The 24383-nt window shown below is 42.0% G+C and overlaps 2 protein-coding genes across 4 annotated transcripts in view; both read left to right on the forward strand.

Annotated features, from left to right (window-relative positions):
• LOC134537383 (uncharacterized) overlaps window positions 1-15501 on the forward strand; it is a 243491-nt gene extending 227990 nt beyond the window's left edge. For all 3 annotated transcript variants that reach the window (XM_063377748.1, XM_063377750.1, XM_063377749.1), the window contains 6 exons: window positions 1314-1436; window positions 3993-4125; window positions 4927-5099; window positions 7390-7704; window positions 12013-12207; window positions 12665-15501. In XM_063377748.1, the coding sequence (XP_063233818.1) occupies window positions 1314-1436; window positions 3993-4125; window positions 4927-5099; window positions 7390-7704; window positions 12013-12207; window positions 12665-13090 (1365 nt within the window). In that variant the 3' untranslated portion in view covers window positions 13091-15501. The remainder of the gene's footprint in view (window positions 1-1313; window positions 1437-3992; window positions 4126-4926; window positions 5100-7389; window positions 7705-12012; window positions 12208-12664) is intronic.
• A 1582-nt stretch (window positions 15502-17083) lies between these two features.
• LOC134537386 (glucose dehydrogenase [FAD, quinone]-like) lies at window positions 17084-24345 on the forward strand. Its single transcript, XM_063377754.1, has 2 exons — window positions 17084-17420; window positions 21248-24345. The coding sequence occupies exon 2, from the start codon at window positions 21269-21271 to the stop codon at window positions 23159-23161; it is 1893 nt and encodes a 630-aa protein (XP_063233824.1). The 5' UTR covers window positions 17084-17420; window positions 21248-21268; the 3' UTR covers window positions 23162-24345.
• The last annotated feature ends 38 nt before the right edge of the window (window positions 24346-24383 follow it).

The raw sequence follows: 24383 nt of genomic DNA on the forward strand, positions 1-24383 counted from the left end.
AAAACAATAACATCGAAATCCTCTGTTTTAAATACAAAATTGTACCAAAAATGAAACCATAATATCTTGTCTCCATACATAAGTAACTCTTGGAAAAAAAATCACAGACAATAGAGAGTTTATTTTTAAGCCCTCTTATGAAGTGAGTTAGTGCAGTGGTAAGGCACTGGGCTCTCAGTCTATTGGTCCTGGGCTTGAATACCGGGCAGGTCATGTAATTTTGGTTTTTTATGGTTTCCCGAATAATGCGGAGACATGGTTTCTTACTACACCCCGTGGCCAATTCCTTCCCGAATATTCTTATTCTGTCATGTGCTACCGTCTCTAAAGATCTCTCGCTATAGATAAGACATAGAGACTATATCAGTATTAGTAAAAGAAAGAGTTTTATTGTTTGTCTGTCTGTCTGTGGCGCTTTTCTAGTCACCTAGCAATGGCTATTGCATTGTTGATGCTTCATTCCCTTTCAGATCTTAATCCAATCTTTTTGTAATCACCTTCGCTTTCATATCGACACAGTGTGTTTTATAAATGTGGATATGAAGGCCCTCGAAAACTGATGATGTCCTTGGTTAATATTTTTTTCCCATTTATCTTAGTTGCAACTATTTTTGACATGAATGAATTTCCGACAGGAATATGAATGTCATTAATCTCGGGTCGGGTGTCACTTCGGCTGAGGATTCGACACCACTTAAAATTCATAAACTATGAAAGCTACAGAGTTGAAGTAAACATATCTTATTAGAGCAGACTTTGCTTGTGGTCGTTACGTATGACTCACCATTTGCAGTGATGGCGTGATGAGTGTTGTTGGGGAGTGTCGAATTGAAGTCGGTGAAAGCTTGGTTTCTGAATTACATCTTCTGCAAAGTACATGTTTTTGCTGTCGCAATTTTTTCCGGCATGGCCGCCCGACCGTCGAGCAAGGCGTTCATCAAAATACACGTAAAAAAAAAAAAAGCAAAATCAATTTTGTTAAGCTATTTTTTTTAAATTTCATACACAAAATCCCCGTTCAGTGCGATGGTGATTCATGAAACAAACCCCTGGTGGTTCTAGTCTGAAATACAGCCAAACCAAAAAATTATTTTTTAGTGTTGACTTTCAAAATTTGAATTAGTTTTTATTTTCCGTCCGAGGTGCGTCAGTGGTGCGGCCGGGAGGAGGGGCGTGCACAGTTAGCAGCGTGAGAGCGTCCTGCCTGTACGTCAGCTAGCAGATAGACTGGATGAAACCAAGCCTCCCCCTCACGTGTGACGTCTGAAGGCGAGGCGCCGGAGGCTGAAGCCCGTGCTCCCGGCTGACTTCAGGACCTGCTGAAGAAGCTGCAGGAGGAGACCACGCTACCGTACAACTTCGCGGAGGGGACGCTGTACCTGGACCCGGACATCATCGACCTCACCATGATCCCCCCGCCGATCACGCCCGACGAGGTCCGTGTTCCTGGGCGGACTGTCGAGAGAAACTGAGGGCCTGGGGGAAAATTATTTTGTCGGACCCCATTACCATTACCCACGATTAAAAAAAAAATAAAGACTTAAAACATTACCATAGCCTTAACTGTTAACATCATCTGTGCATAAAGCATGACTTGTGAAGTTTACAATGAATTTTATTAGCAGTATACTTGTAATTTTTGTCCTCTCAGGGTAAACACAAGGATTTCAAAAGTAAATTCAACCAGGCCCCCAATGCTCAACCAGGCCCCTCAGAGTTCAACCAGGCCCTCTAGTGCTCAACCAGGCCCCCCAGTGCTCAACCAGGCCCTCTAGTGTTCAACCAGGCCCCTTAGAGCTCAACCAGGGCCTCTAGTGCTCAACCAGGCCCCCCAGTGCTCAACCAGGCCCCTCATAGCTGAACCAGGCCCCTCAGAGCTCAACCAGGGCTTCTAGTGCTCAACCAGGCCCCTCATAGCTCAACCAGGCCCCTCATAGCTCAACCAGGCCCCCAGTGCTCAACCAGGCCCTCTAGTGCTCAACCAGGCCCTCTAGTGCTCAACCAGGCCCTCTAGTGCTCAACCAGGCCCTCTAGTGCTCAACCAGGCCCATTAGAGCTCAACCAGGGCATCTAGTGCTCAACCAGGCCCCTAGTGCTCAACCAGGCCCCTTAGTGCTCAACCAGGCCCCTTAGTGCTCAACCAGGCCCCTTAGAGCTCAACCAGGGCCTCTAGTGCTCAACCAGGCCCCCAGTGCTCAACCAGGCCCTCTAGTGTTCAACCAGGGCGTCTAGTGCTCAACCATGCCCCTAGTGCTCAACCAGGCCCCTTAGTGCTCAACCAGGCCCCTTAGTGCTCAACCAGGCCCCTTAGAGCTCAACCAGGGCCTCTAGTGCTCAACCAGGCCCCTATTGCTCAACCAGGCCCCTTAGAGCTCAACCAGGGCCCCTAGTGCTCAACCAGGCCCCTTAGAGCTCAACCAGGGCCTCTAATGCTCAACCAGGCCCCTCAGAGCTCAACCAGGCCCTCTAGTGTTCAACCAGGCCCCTTAGAGCTCAACCAGGGCCTCTAGTGTTCAACCAGGCCCCCCAGTGCTCAACCAGGCCCTCTAGTGCTCAACCATGGGATTTTTACCCTTCTGATTATCCCTCTCGACGGCCTGTTCCTGAGAGAGAGAGGGATGGAAGCACATTTATGACTACTTATCATGAGTTGTAAACAATTACATTAATCAAGGAGACATAGCACATAAATCATTAGATCACATGAAGTTTATGATTGACATTTCTCTTCCACAATAGTTTTTTTTTAGTTTCCCTATTTGTTGCTTGTCGTAAGCGAGTAATTAATTTTCAGCCTGACACACACAGGTGTCGGATCATGGCCATGCTCTTAAAACAATGGCCGCACAAACTAGCGATGCCCTGTATCTGTTTATGAGTGTAAGCATAATTTTAAATGGGTCATTTTTCTCTCGAAGTTGCATCCAGCCTTTGTTTCTGTTCATGAAATGTTTTCTTATGTAAAATTATTTCAGATGAAAAATGTTTTTTAGGAGTGTAGGTTTGATTATAAATCATTGAAATATATGATTAAGATATCCAAACCTACTACTATATGTAATGGTAGTTTTGATTAACTCTGATTCCACCATGTGAGTGAGATAAAGCGTTGGTTAAACAATTAACTCACTTTCGGGAGGCAGGGCCATTTAGAGCAGCCAACGGTCCAAAAGCAAATAATTTTGTTGGGCCCCCTCCCTATTATTTAATGTAAAAAATTTTAAAATTCCATGATTAAAAATAATCTGAAGACTGTAAACCTTACTGTGGTCATAACTCTTAAAGTGATCTGTGAATATTGCGTTATTGAAAATATTTCCTATAAATCCTATTAATGAAAGACTTATAATGTTCGTTCTATAAGAGTAAGCCCAAGCATTAAAAAAGTCTTGAAACCCAACAGGGCCCCAAGGATTTGCCCCTCCCCCACCCTTGTTGCTACTACAACGCCCCTGTTGGGAGGTCTCGGGTTCGAAACCTATCAAGCCATTCTATTCTTGATTTCCGGTGGTTTCCAGGCCATGTTGTAAGGATGGATCACTATCATCGACCTTAGAAGATTATTTCCCTAATTTATTTAATTGTTTTTATGTGTATCTGTCTTTGATGAGTTATTGACAAGATGCTGTTAAACTATAAAAAAATATATATTAATGAAAATTATTTACCTTGGCATATCCATATAGTAATTTTTTGTTAAAGTATACCTACGGGTATATGAATTCTTCAGCAACCTGTACTTAACTCTTGACAGGATGACATGTGTTAAGTTTCATCGAGTGTAGAAAGTTCAGTGCTAACTCAGATTCCTCCAGTTAGTGTCAAAAAACAATGATAATATTACAAAACCCAGAAAGGAAACTTACGCTTGTTTGAAGAAATGCATGTTATCTGTCACAAAATTACTGTACATGATCTCTGTGTGTCCACGTAGACGGGTCACGTGTTGAGTGACGGTGTCCACGTTGTGTTATGCTCCTGACGTGTCCCAGGATGGGGTCTATGTCCTGCCTCCTCACCTCAGCATGCCTCCCACGCCATTCGCCGACGCCTCGCCCGTCGAGGCGAGGTTCCGCGGCTTCGACGAGACCGACGGCTTTGGTGCGGAGCAGAACCATCTGCTTGGTATGAAGATGATCTTTCGAGACACTCTCGTTGCGCGAAACAAAAAATTATTTCGTACCAAGTTTAATCCAAAGTAGACTCCTATTATAGTGCTATTTCTTGAGAATGTAATTAATGACTGAACCTGTTTTCTTATCACATAAATCTATATAAATACAAATGTAAATGTTTATTCGTTCAAAATCTTTAATCTCCAAAAGTTATTCACCAATTTCTTTTAAATTTTGACTCAACTTTGCAATTGAATACACACGTGTTTATATATACCTATGTCACACATGTGACAAGTAAAAAAATTAGCTAAAAATATACATAGGAAAAAAAAATAAGATTTTTAATATTTTCATTGTCATATATAGATATTAAGAGGAGATATTTAGATATATAGATACATAGATAGAGATATACATAGAGAGATAGATAGAGAAATAGAGAAAAAGATGCTTAGAGAGAGAGAGAGAGATAGAGAGTTGCTTAGTACTATATGTGTACCTACTTCAAAAATAAAAATTGATTGTAGCATTGCAATGAATACCAGGCATTAGCTAGTGAAAAATAATTGTAACCATTTTAGAATGAGGAGAGCCCAGAAAATGCCAAAATGGGAGTGTGCATATTGCTTTGTGCAAGTCAAGCGTCCAGTTTAAGATCTAAATGTTTACATAAAAAATTGCTCTTTTAAATTTAAAATACTATAAAGTTACTGCACTTAGTTTGCTTTTATTCTTGCCGTTCAAAAGCGTTTCGATGGTGAACGGAGCAGGGACTTGCAGTTCAGCTCGCGAATGCCTCGTGTTGCAGACAACTTCTTGGACCTGAACCTGGACCTGGAGGCGTTCCTCGCCACGGTGACCGTCCCGCCGCCCACCCACCAGGCCGCTCCGTCCGTGGAGCTGACCCCGGAGGAGATCATGTCCTTCATCATCCCGCCGCCCCCCGCCAGCGGAGACGCCGCCCCTTCGAGCGTTACCCCTGTGCGTTCACGCTGCTCGAGAACCTGACATCCGGCTCACAAACTACACTCTGTTTCCTGAAATACCACAATTCTGAAAACTTATTTCCAACTGTCACTGCATTATTTAGAATCTAACAGCTGGATAAGTGTTTTTATCTAATCAGGGGCGTAGGAACCGGGGGGGGGGGGGGGGGGGGGGGGGACGTGTCCCCCTGAACTTTTTGGGTGGAGGGGACCGTGATATTTTTATTTTATAATATTATTCTGCCCAACTTTATTTGTAATTTCTTCACTCATCAAATTTTATCTTAAAGAAACAATAATAATTTTAACATCGATGTATCCAATGGTTAGATACAAAAACAGCTTAAAAGCGCTATTTTGCACTTTAAAAACCAAAATTTTCCTATCTAGGACCCCCGGACCCCCCATCTTAGTAACAGGGGAATGGGTTTACGTGACATCAAAATCAATATTTGTCCCCCCCCCCATCTTTATGAACACAGCTACGCCAATGTATCTAACCAATTAAATGACTTCTTCTGGAGCTATTTGAATAAATCAGAAGATTTTTTTTTAAAAAAAATGGAACTTATGAAAAAAATATATTCCACTGACCATTCAAGAGGCTGTTGAAGGCATGAGGAGAATTAGGTCATTACAAGAGGAAACTCCATTGCCTGATTAAGTTGAGCGCTGCTGATAAGTTGTGGTTTAATTTGACATGCGCGCAGTGGCTGTTTTTTTTTTGCAAACCCTACACTATGCAGAAACCTGATACTTGCATGTTTGCAGCACTCGTGTTTGAGAAAACGCAACTAGAAAGAAGGTATTGCAATACTGAATGTGTAGGAGTTAAACTTTTATGTGGTATCAATATCTCCAATATTGTTCTTTTATTGCACGTGTACCCAGGGCTACTCTGTGCACAGGAATATGTTGAACTCTTTCTCATTAGTGGGTTTAATACTGCTGTGACCTTAAAAAATGCAGAGTTATTTTTTGGTGGTTACATCATGTAACAGTTACCAAACCCCCAGTAACACTTACTTGATTATTCGTTTTCGGAATAATAGTTGTGTACTATCACATTCATTATTTCGGTTGTTAATAGGTAGTTTACTGAATTCAATTAAATCCAATGTTGGATTATTCCTCATCAAAGACTAACGCCAATTCCTTTTGGTTTAACACACTTTTCAAGGACGAAAAGATAAAATGAGTAAATTTTGAACTTTATGCCTGCTATAGGTAACAGAAAGTTGACTTTTTTATTTTAAAATTTACTTGGGCTTATTGTCTCGACAACAGAAAGGTCACCACGACACAGGCCAGCATTAAGTAACCACCCCAGCATTTTTCTGGAAGGATTTTAAGAGACAGTGGAAAAAATTAAAATCAGGAATCCAACTCGTATCCTCTGACAGGCAAATCCAGTGATGGCAGTGACTTCGGACTGTGCTTTTTGGCTCGGGTGGCCAAAGTGTAAAATGAGGCTTTTAAGTAGCAGTTATGCAGTAGATCATTAATGGTTTTAAGTAGTGTTGGTTCAAATGCCAATTTTCTCGAAACAAAATCTCAAATTCGATTCCTAGAGAGTACCACTAATATAACCCATAATCAAAATCTAGGTGTGAAGGATAAAAAAAGGTGGGAAGGGGGGGTGTTTGTCTGTAAAGTAGGTTGACGGACAATAATTTTACGTGATAACGTCATAAGAAAACATTGATGAAAAATTGCATACTTTTTAATTTTCAAATATTATTTACAGTTTTGCAAATATAATTTAAATAATTTGTTTAAAAATTTAATATAATCATGAACAATTAGTTAAAAAGCCCGCCTTGACTTGTTTGATATATAGAAGATTTTCTTGCACGGTGGTTGGCCAGTTCTTGCACGCTCTGCTCAGGCGGAACGTGACAATTTTTCGTGCGTGCAGCCAGTGTTCATCGACTTATAAGACGTTATCACGTCGAAAATATAATGTACAGTAAATTTGATAAATATTAACTATGATGTTGAAACAGTCTACCCTTTAAATGGTTGGGTATACCGACTAAGTTTCCAGAATCAATAAATATTGTAAATTTTGTTATATGATAACGTTTTAAAAGTACGATATATTGGGGAATGAAAACAGGATAGGGATGAAGGGGAAAAAAAATTACCTACTAAACTTCAGATGTTATCAGTGTTGAATTTTTTAATTTACTTTGTTTCTTCTGTTTTCCTCGAATGTGGAATCCCTTGAATACTAAGGATCCTAGTTGCGAGCGCTAGAGCAGGGGAATGCATGGTGCCTGCAGCGGAACACTGCAGCGGGGCTGGCCGGTCGGGAGACGGAGCCCCCCGCCGGCTCCGCGGTGATCGAGTACGCGACGGTGAACCGCAAGGGCGGGCCCTTCTCGTGCTGCGGCAAGCACCGGGACAGCCCGGAGAAGACGGCCGCGATACAGCCGCCCCCCCGGGCCAGCCCCGACGCCGCCCGGCCCCCCGCGCGGCCGCCCAAGACCAAGGACTGCCCCGAGGGGGCGAGGGGACGGGAGGAGCCGCCCCCCTCCCTGCCCCCGCACGGCTGGCTGCCCCCCAAGAAGCCGCCCCTGCCTCCCGGACCCTCGCAGGTGAGCGAGTTGGGACTGCCCTGTGTTTGCTTTCCGCATTTACTTATTACCGAAAGCCATTTATAACTGCTGATCCATCCCGCTGAAAACCAAGACATATACCTCTCTTTTGTGACACAGAACCGTAAATAATTGTAGTTAAAGTTGAGTGAATAAATTTAAATAGGAACTTATTATTTCATGCATCCAATTTGAAAAACAAAATATTCCATCAAATATCGGAGAAAGTCCTTATGCTAAGCGGGGGTTCGCGTTGATACGTGTACTGAGATTAGTTTGTGGGTGCCACCGTGCAAGGGGCACAGACCCGGGAGAGACTCTTTTTCAGGGCCATGACGTCGCCCATGTGAGGCGTGATTTTAACCCCCCTAAAGCCAATCCTAGTACTCGCCACTGGTCCACTCTCAGCGTCGGGTACGCTCTCCACCTACGCAGTGGGCTCTTACGGCGTCCCACACGCCGTCACACTCAGGATGTTGAAATAAACAAATACAAATAAAATCGTATGCCCTGGTTTATTAGTTGCTACTTCGCCTACACCTTTGATTATACCACACAGCGCCTGCGGCACGAATCGGTTCACGTGGTGCGACCTGACCACGTGGTCACACTCTACAATTAGGTAATTAGCATAATAAGGACAATAGTGGTCAATCATACAATTGTTTAAACAGTCCCTCCCCGACCGAGATAAGCCCCGAGGAATTACGAACGAAAGATTTAAGATGATTAAGATTTAACAGAATTACTTAGCAGTGCAGGTAAACGGTGAGGTCCCCGGGGTGCTGATGCGTCTGCTCTCGGTCGGTGCTGGCGAGGACTGGGTGAGCTCAGGGCTCTGCTAGCTTAACATGGCGTCTTCACGCAGAACCAATTACCGTTATACCTATTTACGATTACGTGCCATAGGAAATTACTGGTAAAACATGAAACTCTCTTAATAATTAGATTACACCTAATGCATGATAAAAACTATTAACTAAAATTACAACAATTTATTATTAATGATAACCAGTCCGGCTTCGGCGGACTTCTGTTCGCCTTGTGCATGTTCGGTACGTCTTTTCGTTGTTAAAGCCAAATACTCTCCCCCCCCCCCCCCCCCCCCCCCCCCTCACACACACACACACACACACACACACTCTCTATAGTGCTTGCGTAATACTTGAACGGCCCCTAAGTCACTGAGTTAGGTGTAATGTAAGTATAAATAAATAAAAATACATAATTACAAAAAAAAAAAAGATATAATGTAATACACATGAGTTAGGTGGAGGTACAGTAGAGTCCTGCTAATCAGGGCTGGATAGGACAGACCTACTGTAATACTGAAAGTCCAGATAAAAATAATTGGCTTTAAAATGCACATAATACAAGTTTTAGATAGGTGAAACTATAAAAAATTAATTTTTTTTTTCATAAGGATGATTCCTACAGCTTAATTTTAATTTTAATAGTGGTTTATACGTAAAGGATGTTGGCATGCTCGATGCATTTTCACAGGTCAATAGGCTATAATTGTTTAAAATTTCCTTCTATTTCATGCTAGTTCGTGCTGCACTGTGCACAGTGGTGACAATCAATGTTCACGATTCAAGCAGCGAATTATAGCGGTGGGTGGAGGAAGTACGAACTTGAAAAGTGAATATTTATCACTCTTGGCATTGAACAGCGCCACGTATTGCTGCATGGTTTTTCTAAGGCTAGCTTTTACGCAAGCAACATAATATGCAAGAAATTCAATAATACAAGTAACGCATATTTAAGTTTAATTGCAACATGAGAACACATGAATTTGCTCGTTAACGAGGTTAGATGTCTACACATCACGGGCAAGAACTGAAAGACTCGCTCACATTTTTTTTTGCTATTACAAATAAAAACAAACTCGTGGGTTTTTAGCCACCATGCACAATTGAAATGAAACTTTACACACTTGGTTGTGGTTCTACGTAGTCTGCTGCTACTGCCATCATGTGTTTCCCGCAAGTTACTCGATGGCGAAAATCTGATTCGGAAATTTGTGATCACAGGAAGTTATGTGTTAGTGCTAATACAATAATACAATTAGAGGTTATGTGCAATTTATGTCTACTAAATCTGTAGTTTATGAATTGGGTTTATAAATTTTTTGTATGTATGAATTATGATATTATGAGTGTAATGTGCAATTGTTTCAAAATTTTCTGATGAAACTCAACATACAGTGCTTTAAAATTTCTGATAGAAATGAAAATTGTTTGTCTTGATATAAGTAATAATATAGTAAATTATTTAACTGTTTATTTATAATATATTATGTAGTGTCACTGGACTGCCGCTAGTTAACCGTCGCTCTCTCGCTGTGGTACAGTAGAGAGCTGTCCGGTATCTATTGCTAACGTATTTGCTACCACACTAGACTCCTGATAGTCCGGTATCCAATGATCCGGAAAGCCTGATCAGCGACGAATGCGCTGTCTTAAGCCGAACTTAAGCTAAAAGCCTTTAAATTTTTACATAGGATCGAAAAACACGTTCACAGTACACCCTCAAGTAGTAGTCATAAGTGCTATGCGAGGCCTGGGATTAGTCGGGAGTGTGCAGGTGGTTCTAGATTGCTTGGAATTGATCAGTGTGATTCGTTTTTTCTTCAGAAGAATTCGGCAGTCGTTAACAGCAATTTTAGTTCTGGCTTGAACTTTGATTAGATGTTCATCCATAGGTTGCTGCCGAACACCATTTTGCAGATGTGCTTGCTCTACAACTGAGTGTTTAGCGATCGCGGGATGCTCAGGCACCGGCAGAGTCGTGGAGTCCCGAGCGTGCTAGTGGTGGTCCCTGAAGACGTGCCGTGCTGTTTTGGAAAACTATTGTGTTTGTTTCGTCTTATCGTTTTGTCGTGGTTTTGTTTCGTTTCAACCGTTGTGCTGAATTTTTTTGGGTTCAATATTTCTGTGCCGTCATCATTTGTGGTTTTTTTTTTTGTTCTCTTAGTACATTTTTCTTTGTTTTTCTTTGTTTTGTTGACCATATTCCTGTTACGGAATATTTTGTGGTGTTTATATCCTTTTTGACAACAGCAATTTTTTTGCTTAATTTTGTGTTTTTTGTCTTTTTTTGGTTTTTTTATTAATTTTTTCTTTATTTTTTTATTTGTTAGTTTTTCTTCAACAGAAAAAGTTCTTAGCAATGGCATATGTCCAAAAACTTGTAGCATTGCAGAACCCTACCCTCCTAAATAAATAATTTTCTTTTAAACTTCTTTTTGTATAAGTAAATATAAATAAGTCAATGTTTTTAGAGTGGTCTGTATGTTATGAGACAGTATAATCAGACGTTATGGCTATTAATATATGTTATTTTCACTTGCTATGTGTTTTAAGAATGTACCTTATATTTAACAGACATTTTCTATCATTAGTAATTTTTATGTAATTATTCACAAAGAAGTCGCTGTACTAGAATTTTGCCTGTTTAGGCCTACTTTTTCAGGTTATTTCGAAATGATTTTAATTTGGTAAAGTAATTTGTATTATAATTGCTGTTTATAATGTTCATTAACGTGTTGGATTATTCTAGAACACGGTACTGTGTCTGGGCTGGAGTGATGGTTAGAAAGAGAGGCATGAGAGGCCTGTAATTGTAAGTGTGAAAGGAACAAAGCTTCCCCGCCAACCGAGATAAAGACGGTAATTTCCCCCCTGTATGGGAACTGGGTGATAACTGCTCTCTCACGGTGTGGGAGAGAGAACGAGAATGGAAGTCCCCGATTTCGATGTGAAATTGAAAAGAGATAGATCAGGGGAAGCCCAGAGTTCTGTATGTAAAAGGTTTTTTCATGTATTGTAACTTGTTCTGTGATTGGCTTGTATCTGTAAGCGTGAATGAAGCGTGCATGTGATTGGTCGGTGAGGTCATGTGACGTCTACTCCCTGCGTGGAGAAGAGTGTGGCAGGACTTCACCAGTCGTCTGTCGATCGCTGCCAGGCGAGGCCGCGTTCCGGCGGCTCGCTGTTTTTCGTTGGGTGCGGCCCTGTTCGAGGTCGCACCATCTTCGGGTAGTACTTGCAGTAAAACATTACTGAAGGACTTCATCTACGCTATTTTTTTTGTTAATTCTCATCACGCGAACTGCGGGCATTTTTCGACGGGCAGATGTATGTGGAATGAGTGAGAAACCTCTTTTGAAAGTGTTTGGATTCGTCTGTGCATTCTAATTGGAAAGAATAAAACAAAAACTACCATCAAAGCTTTAAATCTTTTTATTTTTGTAAGTAACGAACCGTTACAAACTTGTGTCAAGTCGTGCCGTGGCGCGGTGCGCAGGAGGTGATACGCAGAGCCCAGCAGAGCCCCGTGCCGGCGCAGAAGGGCCGTCAAGCCGCGCCCCACGACGCCGGCCCCCTGGGCAAGGCGGCGGCGAGGAACGGCTTCGTGGTGTCGCGCGCGCTCAACAACCGCGACGTGCTGTTCGCCAAGGCAGACGCCTCCATGGTGGACCTTCTCGAGCGTCTGGACCAGGTCTGTGCTGCCACGTGTCATCTGCTGTACAGTTAGAAAATTCAAAGCGATGTATCAGATCCCAATTTTCCTCGAATCCAAATTCTCAAATTTGAATCTTAAAGGATCTCCAGATCAACCCTTTGAATCCAGGTCTCGAGGGTCAGAAATAAAATAATTTACAAGGAATAAAAAAATATATTAACTATGATTCTTTTTTAAATTTAACCTTTTAAATGATTGTTTCATAAAGTAAGTAAAGTCCTTCATCACAGCAATTCTAGAATATGCAAAAATTGAAAATATTAAAATTCGCTCATTGCACATGTTGAGCAGGCAGTGGTCTTGACTGACGTGGTATAGCCACAAGGCAAGTCTACGGCCCTGACGGGGTGGCGAGGTCAGATGTGCAGGATCACAATGAGGAGTACCGACCACATGCAGGGTCGGTTGAGGCACGAGAGCGCGGGTGTTGCAGGCGGCGGGGCAGTGCACGCAGGCCCAGGCGGCGGGCGGCGGCTGGCGCATGGACGAGGCCAGCTACCAGCTCGCCACGGCGTCGCTCACGGAGGAGGCGCGCCAGCTGGTGACGGCCTCCAAGCTGCTGGTGCGCAGCGCGGCAAGCGCGGCCGGACTCGACCTGCCCGAGAACCTGGCCAACTGCCTGCACCGCCTGCGCCGCCTGAGCGACCTGGCCTCCGACCTGGCCTCCTTCACCGCCGCACCCCTGCAGACACGCAACCTGGTGGTGAAGGTGCGCGACGTGGCGTCCGCCTTCCGCGCCACGCTCGCCGCCGCGCTGCCCGGCGCGGCCGCCCCCGAGGACCTGCTGCTGGCCCGCGCGGAGTCCCTGGCGGCCGTGCTCGCCGCGCTGCTGCGGAGCCTGCGCGTGTTCTCCCCGTGACCGCTCGCCCGCGTCTTCACCGTGCACTTCTAGCCCCCGGCCGGCTCCTGGTGTAGCACCCGTGACCGCTCGCCGGCGTCTTCACCGTGCACTTCTAGCCCCCGGCCGGCCCCTGGTGTAGCACCCGTGACCGCTCGCCGGCGTCTTCACCGTGCACTTCTAGCCCCCGGCCGGCTCCTGGTGTAGCACCAGTGACCGCTCGCCGGCGTCTTCACCGTGCACTTCTAGCCCCCGGCCGGCTCCTTGTGTGTCGTCTCTGTGGAGCACCAGTCTTCACGACACCTGCTGCGTGCTTGATGTACGAACTACCAAAGATGAGCAGAACCAAACAAAGTTGGGCGTTTTCTGGCAGAACTCACGTTATTGGAAAAACTCAACTTTAACATTTACGGTGGATTTACTTCCATTTGATTAACAAAACATCACAGTTTAATGAATGTTGTTTTTTACGATTATTTTGAAATTGTGACTGCAAATTTAAAGAAAAATTTTTTTCTCCTCCCAATTAATTTTTCAGGTTTGTAAGTGTAAAGCAGCATCCAAATCGTTGCCATATGATGAAGTATTATTGTACTATGCAAGGTCGGACTTAGAAAATTGTAAAATATTACTTCTGTAACAGAGAGAGGCTCAAATTAGGAATAAGGTAGAGTGAAATTATTTACAATGGTGCCGAATAGAAGTGCAATGCTAATGTTATTTTAGGTATGAAAAGTACAAAGTTTGTCATAGAAATAGTTCTAGATATTTGTTTGAACGTGAGCTGAGATTATCATTTATTTATCACTTTGTGTAAGCAAGTATATATCTATATATTTTGGATGCATTTATCAGTTTATTTTATTATTTTGTACAGTTTTATTTCGTATAACATTAATATTATTGACATGAATAATTGTTATATGTTTGAATGTTAACGGAAATGACGTGGCCAAATTATTGATTGTGTGGACGTAAACCAATGAGGAATTTTATTTTTCCGCTAGTCATTTGTAATCAGTTAATAGATGTGTAAATACTTTTTATAAAGAATGTGGTAACTCAAGTTGGTCTGTATTTGTGTGGACTGTAGTTTACTACAAATGCTTATGATTTTACGGGAGAAGCAAATAACATTTTAGAAGATAATGTGTGATATAGATATTTAAAAACAAAATTACCTATATAGCGTAGTAACAAAATGTTTTTGAAGTTTTACAATTCATTGAAATCAGAATATTTTTGTCAGTATGTTGAATTGGCTGTCAAAGTAAATAGGTACCACGAATATATTAAATTAATGTGAGTTGATACATCACTTCACAAAATCAACCATATTTTCTAGCCATCAGCAATATACTTTAATAAATATCATGGCTTAAACTATTAGCTTAGCATTACATTTATTTTTCATTATTATTTTAGGTCATTACTTTTGCATCCATTCTTGAACTATAAAAAATCATACAAATTGTGTTCTTTGAACAGATATTCGGAATAATTTTTTTGCTTCAACATTCGGTTACAGCACTTTGATGGTATAAAATAAACATTGACAGAGGGGTACAAAGTGTTACACGCACACTAAATATTACATATTGTACCGTTTCTATTTTATAAGTGCACACCTAATGTGGTATATTGTATACGGTAAATAATTTAATTTTTAAAGTTGTATTTTAAGTTTTGAACAGTAATTTTAAAGTAAAGTCATCTTTCGTAGAGTTCTTATTAATGACACCAGTGTAAGAAAACTGAAAGTTTCAGTACATATTTTCTGGAAAATAACTGCTTAGGAACAAAATCTGTAGATAAATTTTATAACTGATGATTAATCATTTCGGGACCAAAAAAAATTGGTTAAATGGGGTATGTTAATTTTCACATATGCATACAAAATGATTTGAAGTTAATATGTAATTCATAATAGGTATATAAATTAACATATATACTATATTTAATTCAATTAATATTTTATAAAAGAAAACAATTACCCACTCTAAAATATATCTGGCTTTCAAAAATTTTATTTTAAAAAAAATCAACTTCAAACATCTTTTTCACATGGATGATTCTAGTCTAAGCTTTTTTTTGTAATTACCGATGTCTTGATAACATAACTGAATGAAATTTTTAAACCACAATATATGTTATAAATAAGTAGCTTTAGAAATAGTGTGAACGTCTACTGCTAACCATTTTGCATTAGGAGTCACATTACTCTATTCCATGTTGATAAATGTTCCCAGAAGCAATGCAACCCTCTGTGATGTTGATACTTGTAGTCTGTGTACAATCACCTTTCACGTTGTTCTTCCAACAATTACTGTGGACTGTACATACAAAGAATGTGTTGAAATGTTAAAAAAAAACTTGCAGAACAGGTTTCAGTTTTTTTTTTTTTTTTAAGAAATAAAATCAGATAAACAAGCCATTGTTTTTTTTTACTGAGTTACTGTTCGTCGTTTACCCGATCCTCCTAGCTATTTTTTCGGTGTTCCTTGCAGCCTTCTTCCATTATACTCTTTAGTCGGGCATTTTGCTTAGCTCTTCAAGCACCCTCCTACATATAACTTCCTTAACCACTTTGTAGAGGCGTACACAAGAGGTTGATTAGGTATCCTTCCAAAATCCTAAAAAAATCTGTCTTTCCCACCAAAAAAGAAATAATTTGAAAACAGTGGGCAAAGAGGTTCTATTCCTTCCGTTCCCTCACCCCCCGTTCTGAACGAAATTCTGCCTACGCTGTTGCCTCCTTGTCCTTATTTTCTCTGTGACCTTGTCGGGCAAACTGTTGTTCTGAGCGAATGACGGACGTCTGCTCAGCAACTGTCGCCAGCGGCCAGGCCGCAATCTTTTAACTGTCATTGGACAAAATTAAAAATTATTTCAATTGATAAAATTAATTATCTCTGATTTATTATTTTAAGCAGCCAGGGGCTGTATTCTTATCACTTTTCTGAATAATTTATCTAGAGGAATTACTTAAATCCGACAGAGATTTGCTAAGCCCTATTCTTGAACACATGCTAGAGGAATTAGGTATCAAAATGATGTCACAATCTGTTGACATTATTCCATCACCTCCTTTGCTAGTAGGATTGCAATTCCTCTAGAGATTTGGAACTTTGAATTGTTGTAAATGGAGGCTCCACTGAAGTTCTGAAATAGGTACTTTAAATTTGTGTGGATGGTTGGTTATATTAGGTTAGTTATATTTGAATTTTGTAAAATAGTGTGGATGGCTATGTTTGGTAGCTATATTTAAAACCAGCTAATTTCTTCACGTTATATTATGTGATGTATTTTCAGAAAAAAAAATACGTGATGCATTAATTTTGGTAGGCCTTATCGCCAAGTCAAAGATTACATTCAATTGAAATTTAATTGAATCCTAAAATAAATTCATCTGTTCTCATGTTAAAAAATACACTTATAATACGAAACTAAGACACCAAATTTAACGAAGAATTCATCAAAGGCGAGCGTGATAACTTGTGTTTTCAAGAAACGGCTCCAATAAAAGCAAAACTACCTCCCCCCCCCCCCCTCCGTTTACCCCTTGAAAAAAAAGGGGGTTGTCTGTAAAGTCGGTTTACGTACGATAATTTTACGTGATAACGTCATAAGAAAACATAGATAAAAAATCGCTTACTTTTTAATTTTCAAATATTATTTGCAGTTTTTGCAAATTTAATTTAAATAATTTGTTTAAATATAATCACGAACAATTAGTTAAAAAGTCCCGCCTTAACCTGTTTGATATTATAGAAGATTTTCTCGCACGGTGGTTGGGGCCGGTTCTTGCACGCTCGGCTCAGGCGGAACTTGATAATTTGTCGCGCGTGCAGCCGGCGTTCATCGATTTATAAGACGTTATCACGTCAAAAATATTAATCTTGGCTTTTGACAAGGAATTTTGATAAAAAGCACCGCATATCTTGTTAAAAAAAATTCATTAAACAAATTAATTCTATTAAGTTTCCATTTGTCTTTGTGAACTTTGATTCGCGCTATACGCCACAGATGGCAGCACCGCGATTACGTTTTCGAGACTTCCGTCGCGTGCACGGAATTACTGCCGCCGAAAGACGTACACGAAGAGCGCCAAGTAAGATGTTCCGCGTGGGAAATGTTCAGCAGAAGCAATTATTGTGTTGCATGTTTGTCTCGCTCGTGATGAAAGGCGGGACCCAGGCGTGCCCGCGGCCCAAACAGCGATAGCGCGGCGATAACCCCGCTGGCGGCGGCCTCTGGCTGAGACCCGCGCAGTCGAGGCAGGTCGGGGCAGGTCGGGGCAGGTCCAGACAGGTCCAGACATGTCCGCTGCGGTGACGCACTCTCCGCCCAGGTGAGTCACGCAACTACACGCAACATCATCACTAGAGCAACGCCAACAGCAAAAACTAATATTTTTAAATATGAGGGAATTATATATATTTCTGGCTGTGATGAGATCATACCCTTCCATTTCAGGTCAAGATTTTATATTTACAGTAATAACAGATAAACTTGTAGACTTTTCCAATTGTTTAACTTTCACGAAATGAAAAATATACACAGCTCATACTTTTTGCATAATTAGCTACCAAAGTTACATTTTTAAGTTTTTCGGATTGTACAAATAAGGAGAACTTAATTTATTGCAGAACTGAAACTTTTTATGTTTAACTGCAATGCCACTGGCTACTTCAAGAAATGGTTTTAATTTCTTTCAGAAAATATTAATTAATTTTACCTGGCATTTCAAATTTCTCCAATTTGTTACGATTTTGACAGCCAAGAAACATGAAATGAGTTTTTGGGATACATACCCGGGCACACACTCGGTGTGCAGAGCTTCGGGAAAAACAACGCGATTTCAAAACTACTCGAGATATCCGAGTGGGGTCTGCTTACGAAAAGCTTTTAACAGTTCGCTGAGTGTCGAAAAGTACTTTTTTTTATGACGTTTTTAAACTGTATATTTTAGAAGTGTTAAAATGGCTAAAAACGCATGTTTTCAGAGTAATTTTTAGGCGTAAAGCAACCAGTACAGATTCTTGAAAGAACTTAAGGAACTTGCATTACACCTTTATCTTCATTTGTCCGCCATATAATGTTACGGTCACTGCTCATATGCACGACGAGAAGACTGCGCGCCAGTCCAGAGGAGACACCGCGCTAGAAGCACCAGCGAGCGTCGCGCTTATCATCCCGCCTCGCCGACACACGTACACCCCTGACGAGGCGGGACCCTTAATGAGTTGAATGTTTGTGCAAAATGAGTGTCGTTTTCGTTGAACGTGCGTGTTCAAGGCTATAGACAGCATATGTCAGCACCTCTTGGTCTTGTAGTAAGCATCAAACGTTTAGCAGGATTCTTGGTCCTATAGTAAGCGTAAAAAAAGTGCTTAGTTATTTGTCCAATTTTCTTGTAACAGACTATGTTCATACTGTAGGTCTTATCTGCTTTAAATATGACATTTTTGTTTGAAATATAAAACAGGTATCGTCTAAAAAAGCCCGCGCGGTTCGGATACTCTTTGGGCTATATGCCGGACATAGTCCATCTATAAAAAAAAATTGGTTTTCTGTAAAGTCGGTTTACGGACGATAGTTTAACGTGACAACGTCATAATAAAACATTGATGAAATGATTGCATACTTTTATGAATAAAATTGAATCATTTTTATTGTGTTATCACTATTTTGTATGGATAAAAAGAAGGAGTGAAATGAAATCTACAATTTAATTGATAAATTTACTTTTATTTGCACTTATTAATTCAAATATGACTTTAACCTAGAGATTATTTTAACTATAACTTTTATACATGTTTGCTATTTAACTTCTTCCCATTTGTGTTATTCTGTTAAGGATATGATGATGATAGGAAAAGTAGGAAACGAATGGGAGTGTTTGAAGTTTAATGTGCCTCGAAAAAGTTAAATCGATGGTGGTTCCAATCGAGTGGAAGAGAGATAGATGCGGCGCAAGCGTACAATAAGCGTAACGGGACAATGAGTCATCCTTTTTCGTGCGTGCAGCCGGCGTTCATCGATTTATTAGACGTTGTCACGTCAAAAAGAAGAAACAAACTACTATGTGTTCATGATTCCAAATTTCATTCAAAAAAATAGTGTGTTATTTGAGCGGTAATCGATTTTATTTTGAAGGGAATGGCTTGCGTGTAGGTATATAAAATTGCCACACGTGACACTAAGTAAGCAATAGACGCATTGTTGAGGTTATGAGTTTTCATAGCATTTCGTATGTCCGAGTTTTGGAGCCCGGACTATGCAATGGCCTGGACCCGTGGCTCGGAGATGCTTGGTATATATTACTGACATTGTACATGACCTGTTTTCGGGGTTCTGGGATACTTAGCCTATATGCTTGTTGTTGTAACTCATTTTTTTATTTATTTTTTTAATAAAAAGACACCGAATGCAGCCTCCATTATTGGTTTCTCTCAGTGGCAGGTTCAGCCAAGGCCGACAAGAGGTCCCGGCACCAATGATTTGGGGGGGGGGGGGGGGGGGGGGGTGACTGAGTTTCCAAATTTATTTAATGTATGAGTTTACCCTGAGAGCAGGACGGCATTACAAGTTTATTGCTAAAAGAATTCGTTGAAATCTACCAGAGTTGGCCACTACTACGTTTACAGTCTTAAGAAATTTTTGTTTAATCGTGGGATTTAAAAATTTTTTTACACTAAGTAATGAGGAAGAGGTCTGATAAAATTATTTGCCCCAGGGCCGTTGGTTCAGGATATGTCGGAGGGAAAATTCGAGTAAATAAATTATATTGTAATTTGTAAATTTAAATAATTGATGTCAACAAGGGATTCAATTATCTTTCTCAACATGCACCACAAATGGCGGGCGGATACAGGAATTTTGTTTCGGGGTGTAAGAGAGAAAATAGGAAGGGAAAGATTGTTGAAAAAAGAAAAAAAAAAAAAGAAATTTTGAACCCGTGTTTTCAAAACACATCTCTATTGTCACTTAACGTACTGGCGTGTGGACCTACAGCAGCAGTAGCCGTAGGGAACATGGTTTCTCACACACAGTAACATACTGTGTTCACTGATATTTTGAAAACTTTCCTGCGTACGCCACTGTGCGTCGCTTTCTGTGGGATTGGTAGTTCCAGGTGTTGCATCATCCGAAATAATATACTGCCTTCTCCGAGATATCGAGAATTTTTTCATAACTTCAGAGGGGGAGGGGAGAGGGTATATGCCCCTTTTTTCCCGCCCTTGCGTTCGCCACTGGCTCCTGCGTCCTTGTCACCCCTCGCCACAGAGCAGTTCTGCCGAGCGGGTGTCTGCGCGCGACTGCTGACATAGCTGGCAGAGCTGACAGAGCTGACAAACACGAGGACACAGCTGAGGGTCGCGCCAAAACATGGCGTGGTCGTTGTTTGCTGACTCGCCTCTCGGCAGCTGACCCGTGCCACAAACACTGCAGGGGGGGGGGGGGGGGGAGGAGAAATTTACGGGTGACATTCGCCTGCCTTTTTAATAATTGTTTGCTGACATAAAACAATATTTCTTTTTTATTGTTCGTTTGTATACCTTAGATACAAAACAAAATTTGACACGATGTTGCAGTTTATCTAGCAGTATTACTGCATAACTTTTGGACCAACATAATGTCATTCGTCAAGGGAAAACAAACTCATAAGCCTGCATTACTCACTCATAATGTAGAATTGAGTCAGTATACTCATTTGCCACAATACTCTTTTTTTTTTTAGTATGCCACATTATTTCAGGCAAAGCACTTTGAAGAGGCTAAAATGATTATTGAAAGACAAATATTTAAAAAAATATATTAAAATAGGCAAAAAAACATAAAATATTAAGTAGCTTGGCTTCTTGGGTTGTAGCCGTGTCCTTGGCGGATAATTCACCGACGTTTCGGTCGACAATGCAGTCTCCATCATCAGGGAGCAGCCAGTAGGTAACTGCTCCCTGATGACGGAGACTGCAATGTCGACCGAAACTTCGGTGAATTATCCGCCAAGGACACGGCTACAACCCAAGATGCCAAGCTACTTCAGACAATGGCTGTGAAAGCTTGCGCACATTATTAAACATTTAATATGTTTCAGATAAACAAAGGTAGGATATGTTGGAGCGGAAAGTGCAGATCGGGGCTGACGCGATGACTGATGGCTGTGGCTCGCAGGACCTGGGGAATGCCGTGATCATGCTGGGAGCCACGCTGCTTCTGACGGCGCAGAGGACGCTGCTGGTGTACCTGTTCTACGTGGTGCTCTACAAGGCCCTGGACGTCGCCTTGCGGGTTCACCGGCCCGACGTGGACGACGCCGGGGGCAGGGTGCGAGACCTGGAGGACCTGGGCAGGCACCTCCGCCGGAGCTACGACTTCGTGGTGGTGGGCGCCGGGTCGACGGGCTGCGTCGTGGCCAACCGCCTGTCCGAGGAGAGGAGCTGGAGCGTGCTGCTGCTGGAGGCCGGCGGGGACGAGACCCTGGTGGGGCAGGTGCCCTTCATGGTCACCACCTACCAGAGGACCTCCACGGACTGGCGGTACAGGACGGAGGCCGACCCAGGCTTCTGCCGGGCCATGCTCGACGGCCGGTGCCTCTGGCCCAGGGGCAAGGTGCTCGGGGGAACCAGCGCCATCAACGGCATGCTGTACGTCCGCGGCAACCGCAGGGACTACGACAACTGGCAGCGCCTGGGCAACGAGGGCTGGGCCTACGACGACGTCCTCCCGTACTTCAAGAAGTCCGAGGACATGAAGGTCGACGGTCTGAGGGATTCCCCGTACCACGGCACGGGCGGGTACCTCAGCGTGGAGTTGTTCAGGTACTACAGTCCGCTGATGGAGTTTCTCGTCCGAGGGATCGAGGAGTTGGGGTTCCCGGTGCGGGACATCAATGGCGAAAGTCAAACAGGGTTCATGTACAGTTATGGCACGCTGAGGAATGGGTTTCGCTGCAGCTCTGCGAGGGCATTCCTGCGGCCTGTGAAAGATCGCCGTAATCTCGACGTCAGCATGAACTCCCACGTGGAGCGAGTGGTTATCGACCCTCGCACCAGAACTGCACGGGGAGTGGAGTTCCTGAAACACGGTCGCCGCCACATGGTCACCGCGCTGAAAGAAGTGGTCATCTGTGCCGGTGCCATCAACTCTCCTCAGCTCCTGATGCTGTCTGGAATCGGACCGGTGCACCACCTCAAAGAAGTCGGAGTCTCTCCTGTGATATCCAACTTGAATGTCGGGGGCAATCTTCAGGACCACATTTGTGCTGGCGGAATTGCATACACCATTGAAGTTCCACTGGGCATCACTCTGCTTTCGCTATTGAATGTATCTCTATTTACTGACATGCTACTCAATAGCAATGGGATGTTAATGAACATACCCATCGCCCATGTCATTGGTTTTCAAAGTTCTTCTATTGCTGACAGCCAAGATCATCCTGACATTGGGTACTATTTGGGGCCATCAGCAGACAATGTCGATAGAGGTGTTGCTTTGCAGTACATTGCTGGCTACACGGACGAATTTTACAAAAAGGTGTACGAGCATATTCTTTTCAAGGATGCGTTTCTTTCTTGGGGTTGCCTTCTCAGGCCCAAAAGTCGTGGTTACATTCGATTGAAGGACGACAATCCCAAGTCGCACCCGCTGATCTACCCCGAGTACTTGAGGCATCCCGACGACGTGAAGATCTTGGTGGAGGCTGCGAAGTTGAGTCACAGGCTGAGCCAGACGACTCCCTTGAGGAAGATCGGTGCCAGGGTGAACCCCAACAAGTTCCCCGGCTGCGAGCACCTGGAGATGTTGTCCGACGAGTACTTGGAGTGTGCGCTGCGCACGTACCCTTTCACCCTGTGGCACTTCTCGGGCACGTGCAAGATGGGCCCAGGAACCGACCCAGACGCCGTGGTCGACCCCAGACTGAGGGTGTACGGCGTGCGGGGGCTGAGGGTGGCCGATGCCTCCATCATGCCGGACGTCGTCAGCGGCAACCTGAACGTTCCCTGCATCATGATCGGCGAGAAGGTGTCCGACATGATCAAGGAGGACTGGTTCGAGTTCTTTCACAAACGTAGATTTTATGAATAACGATGATTTTTAATTCTGTGCTGCGGTGATGAAACAATTGTGTTTTATAAGTTTAATTCTGTTCGTACTATCGTTCAGTTCACGGGTAAGTTTTTTTTAAAGTAACTCTTTAAGCTTTATTTATAATTTTGAGTAAAATAAAACCATCAAATTACGATTTCTATATTAATATTGTTTTCATGACTAATCACTTGCAAGTATTCGCTCATGTTAAGAGTTGGAATAGTGCAGGGCATGTGATGAGTAATGGAATACGTGTTTTGGATATTTTGAGAAACTACATGTTACTCAATATAATTGTAAAACTGTTAATTTTTGTAAATAATGATTGATGAGATCGATATTCGTCATGGTTTTAGTACTTGATCGATGCAAAAAAAAAATAACTTTAGTGTAAAAATATTAATTTCAATAAATATGGTAGAAAGTCCTTAAAAAATGTTAAATTCCTCAACAATTCAGCCTCTAGTATAACGATGATGACATATGGACCATCATCTTGAAAATTCGTAATAATTAACCTAGAAATTCGGGAAAAATTCCAAAAAAATTTTTTAAAAAAATTTGCAATTAATATAGGCTACTGATTGATTCGATCGATTCCTGTCCGTAGTTCGATTCACACTCAGTGGGTGATAAAATTATCTAAAACTTAAAATAGATATTTAAATTCTGTTTCATTTTACCTTTTGTGGAGATTATTAAGCATTCTCTCAACGAAAAACAATACTAAACAAGATACCCATCCAAAAATTAAATAAATTGTCACTATGCCTAACATGGAAGTCTATTTTTTTTTTCGATACTTGGAATACCTTTCAACCTAAGTCTTGTACAATGTTAGGTGTAAAGTCCAAGTGTATCCGGATCACGAGACCAGGTCACATACAATGTCAGACGTATAGGCCAAACGTCTTCGAACTGCAAGACCTTCGTCGATAGCTATACATAACATATTTCCAGCAGTCAAGACAAAGTCTTCGAACTGTCAGGCCTAAAGAATCGATAAAATCAATTATAAGCAATTAGACAAATGGAACATGTTTCATGCTTACTAAAGGACCAAGAATCCCTGAAAAAATGATTTATCAAGACCAAGAGGTTTTTAACCAGTAAATATTCAGAGCTACTGCAGATTTGACTACGCACATTCAACGAAACGACACCCATTCAACAAAAGAAAAGAACACACAATACACAAACAGTACGCACACTGAACACA

The sequence above is a fragment of the Bacillus rossius genome, chromosome 12 (assembly GCF_032445375.1).
Source record: "Bacillus rossius redtenbacheri isolate Brsri chromosome 12, Brsri_v3, whole genome shotgun sequence".
Lineage (NCBI taxonomy): Eukaryota > Metazoa > Arthropoda > Insecta > Phasmatodea > Bacillidae > Bacillus > Bacillus rossius.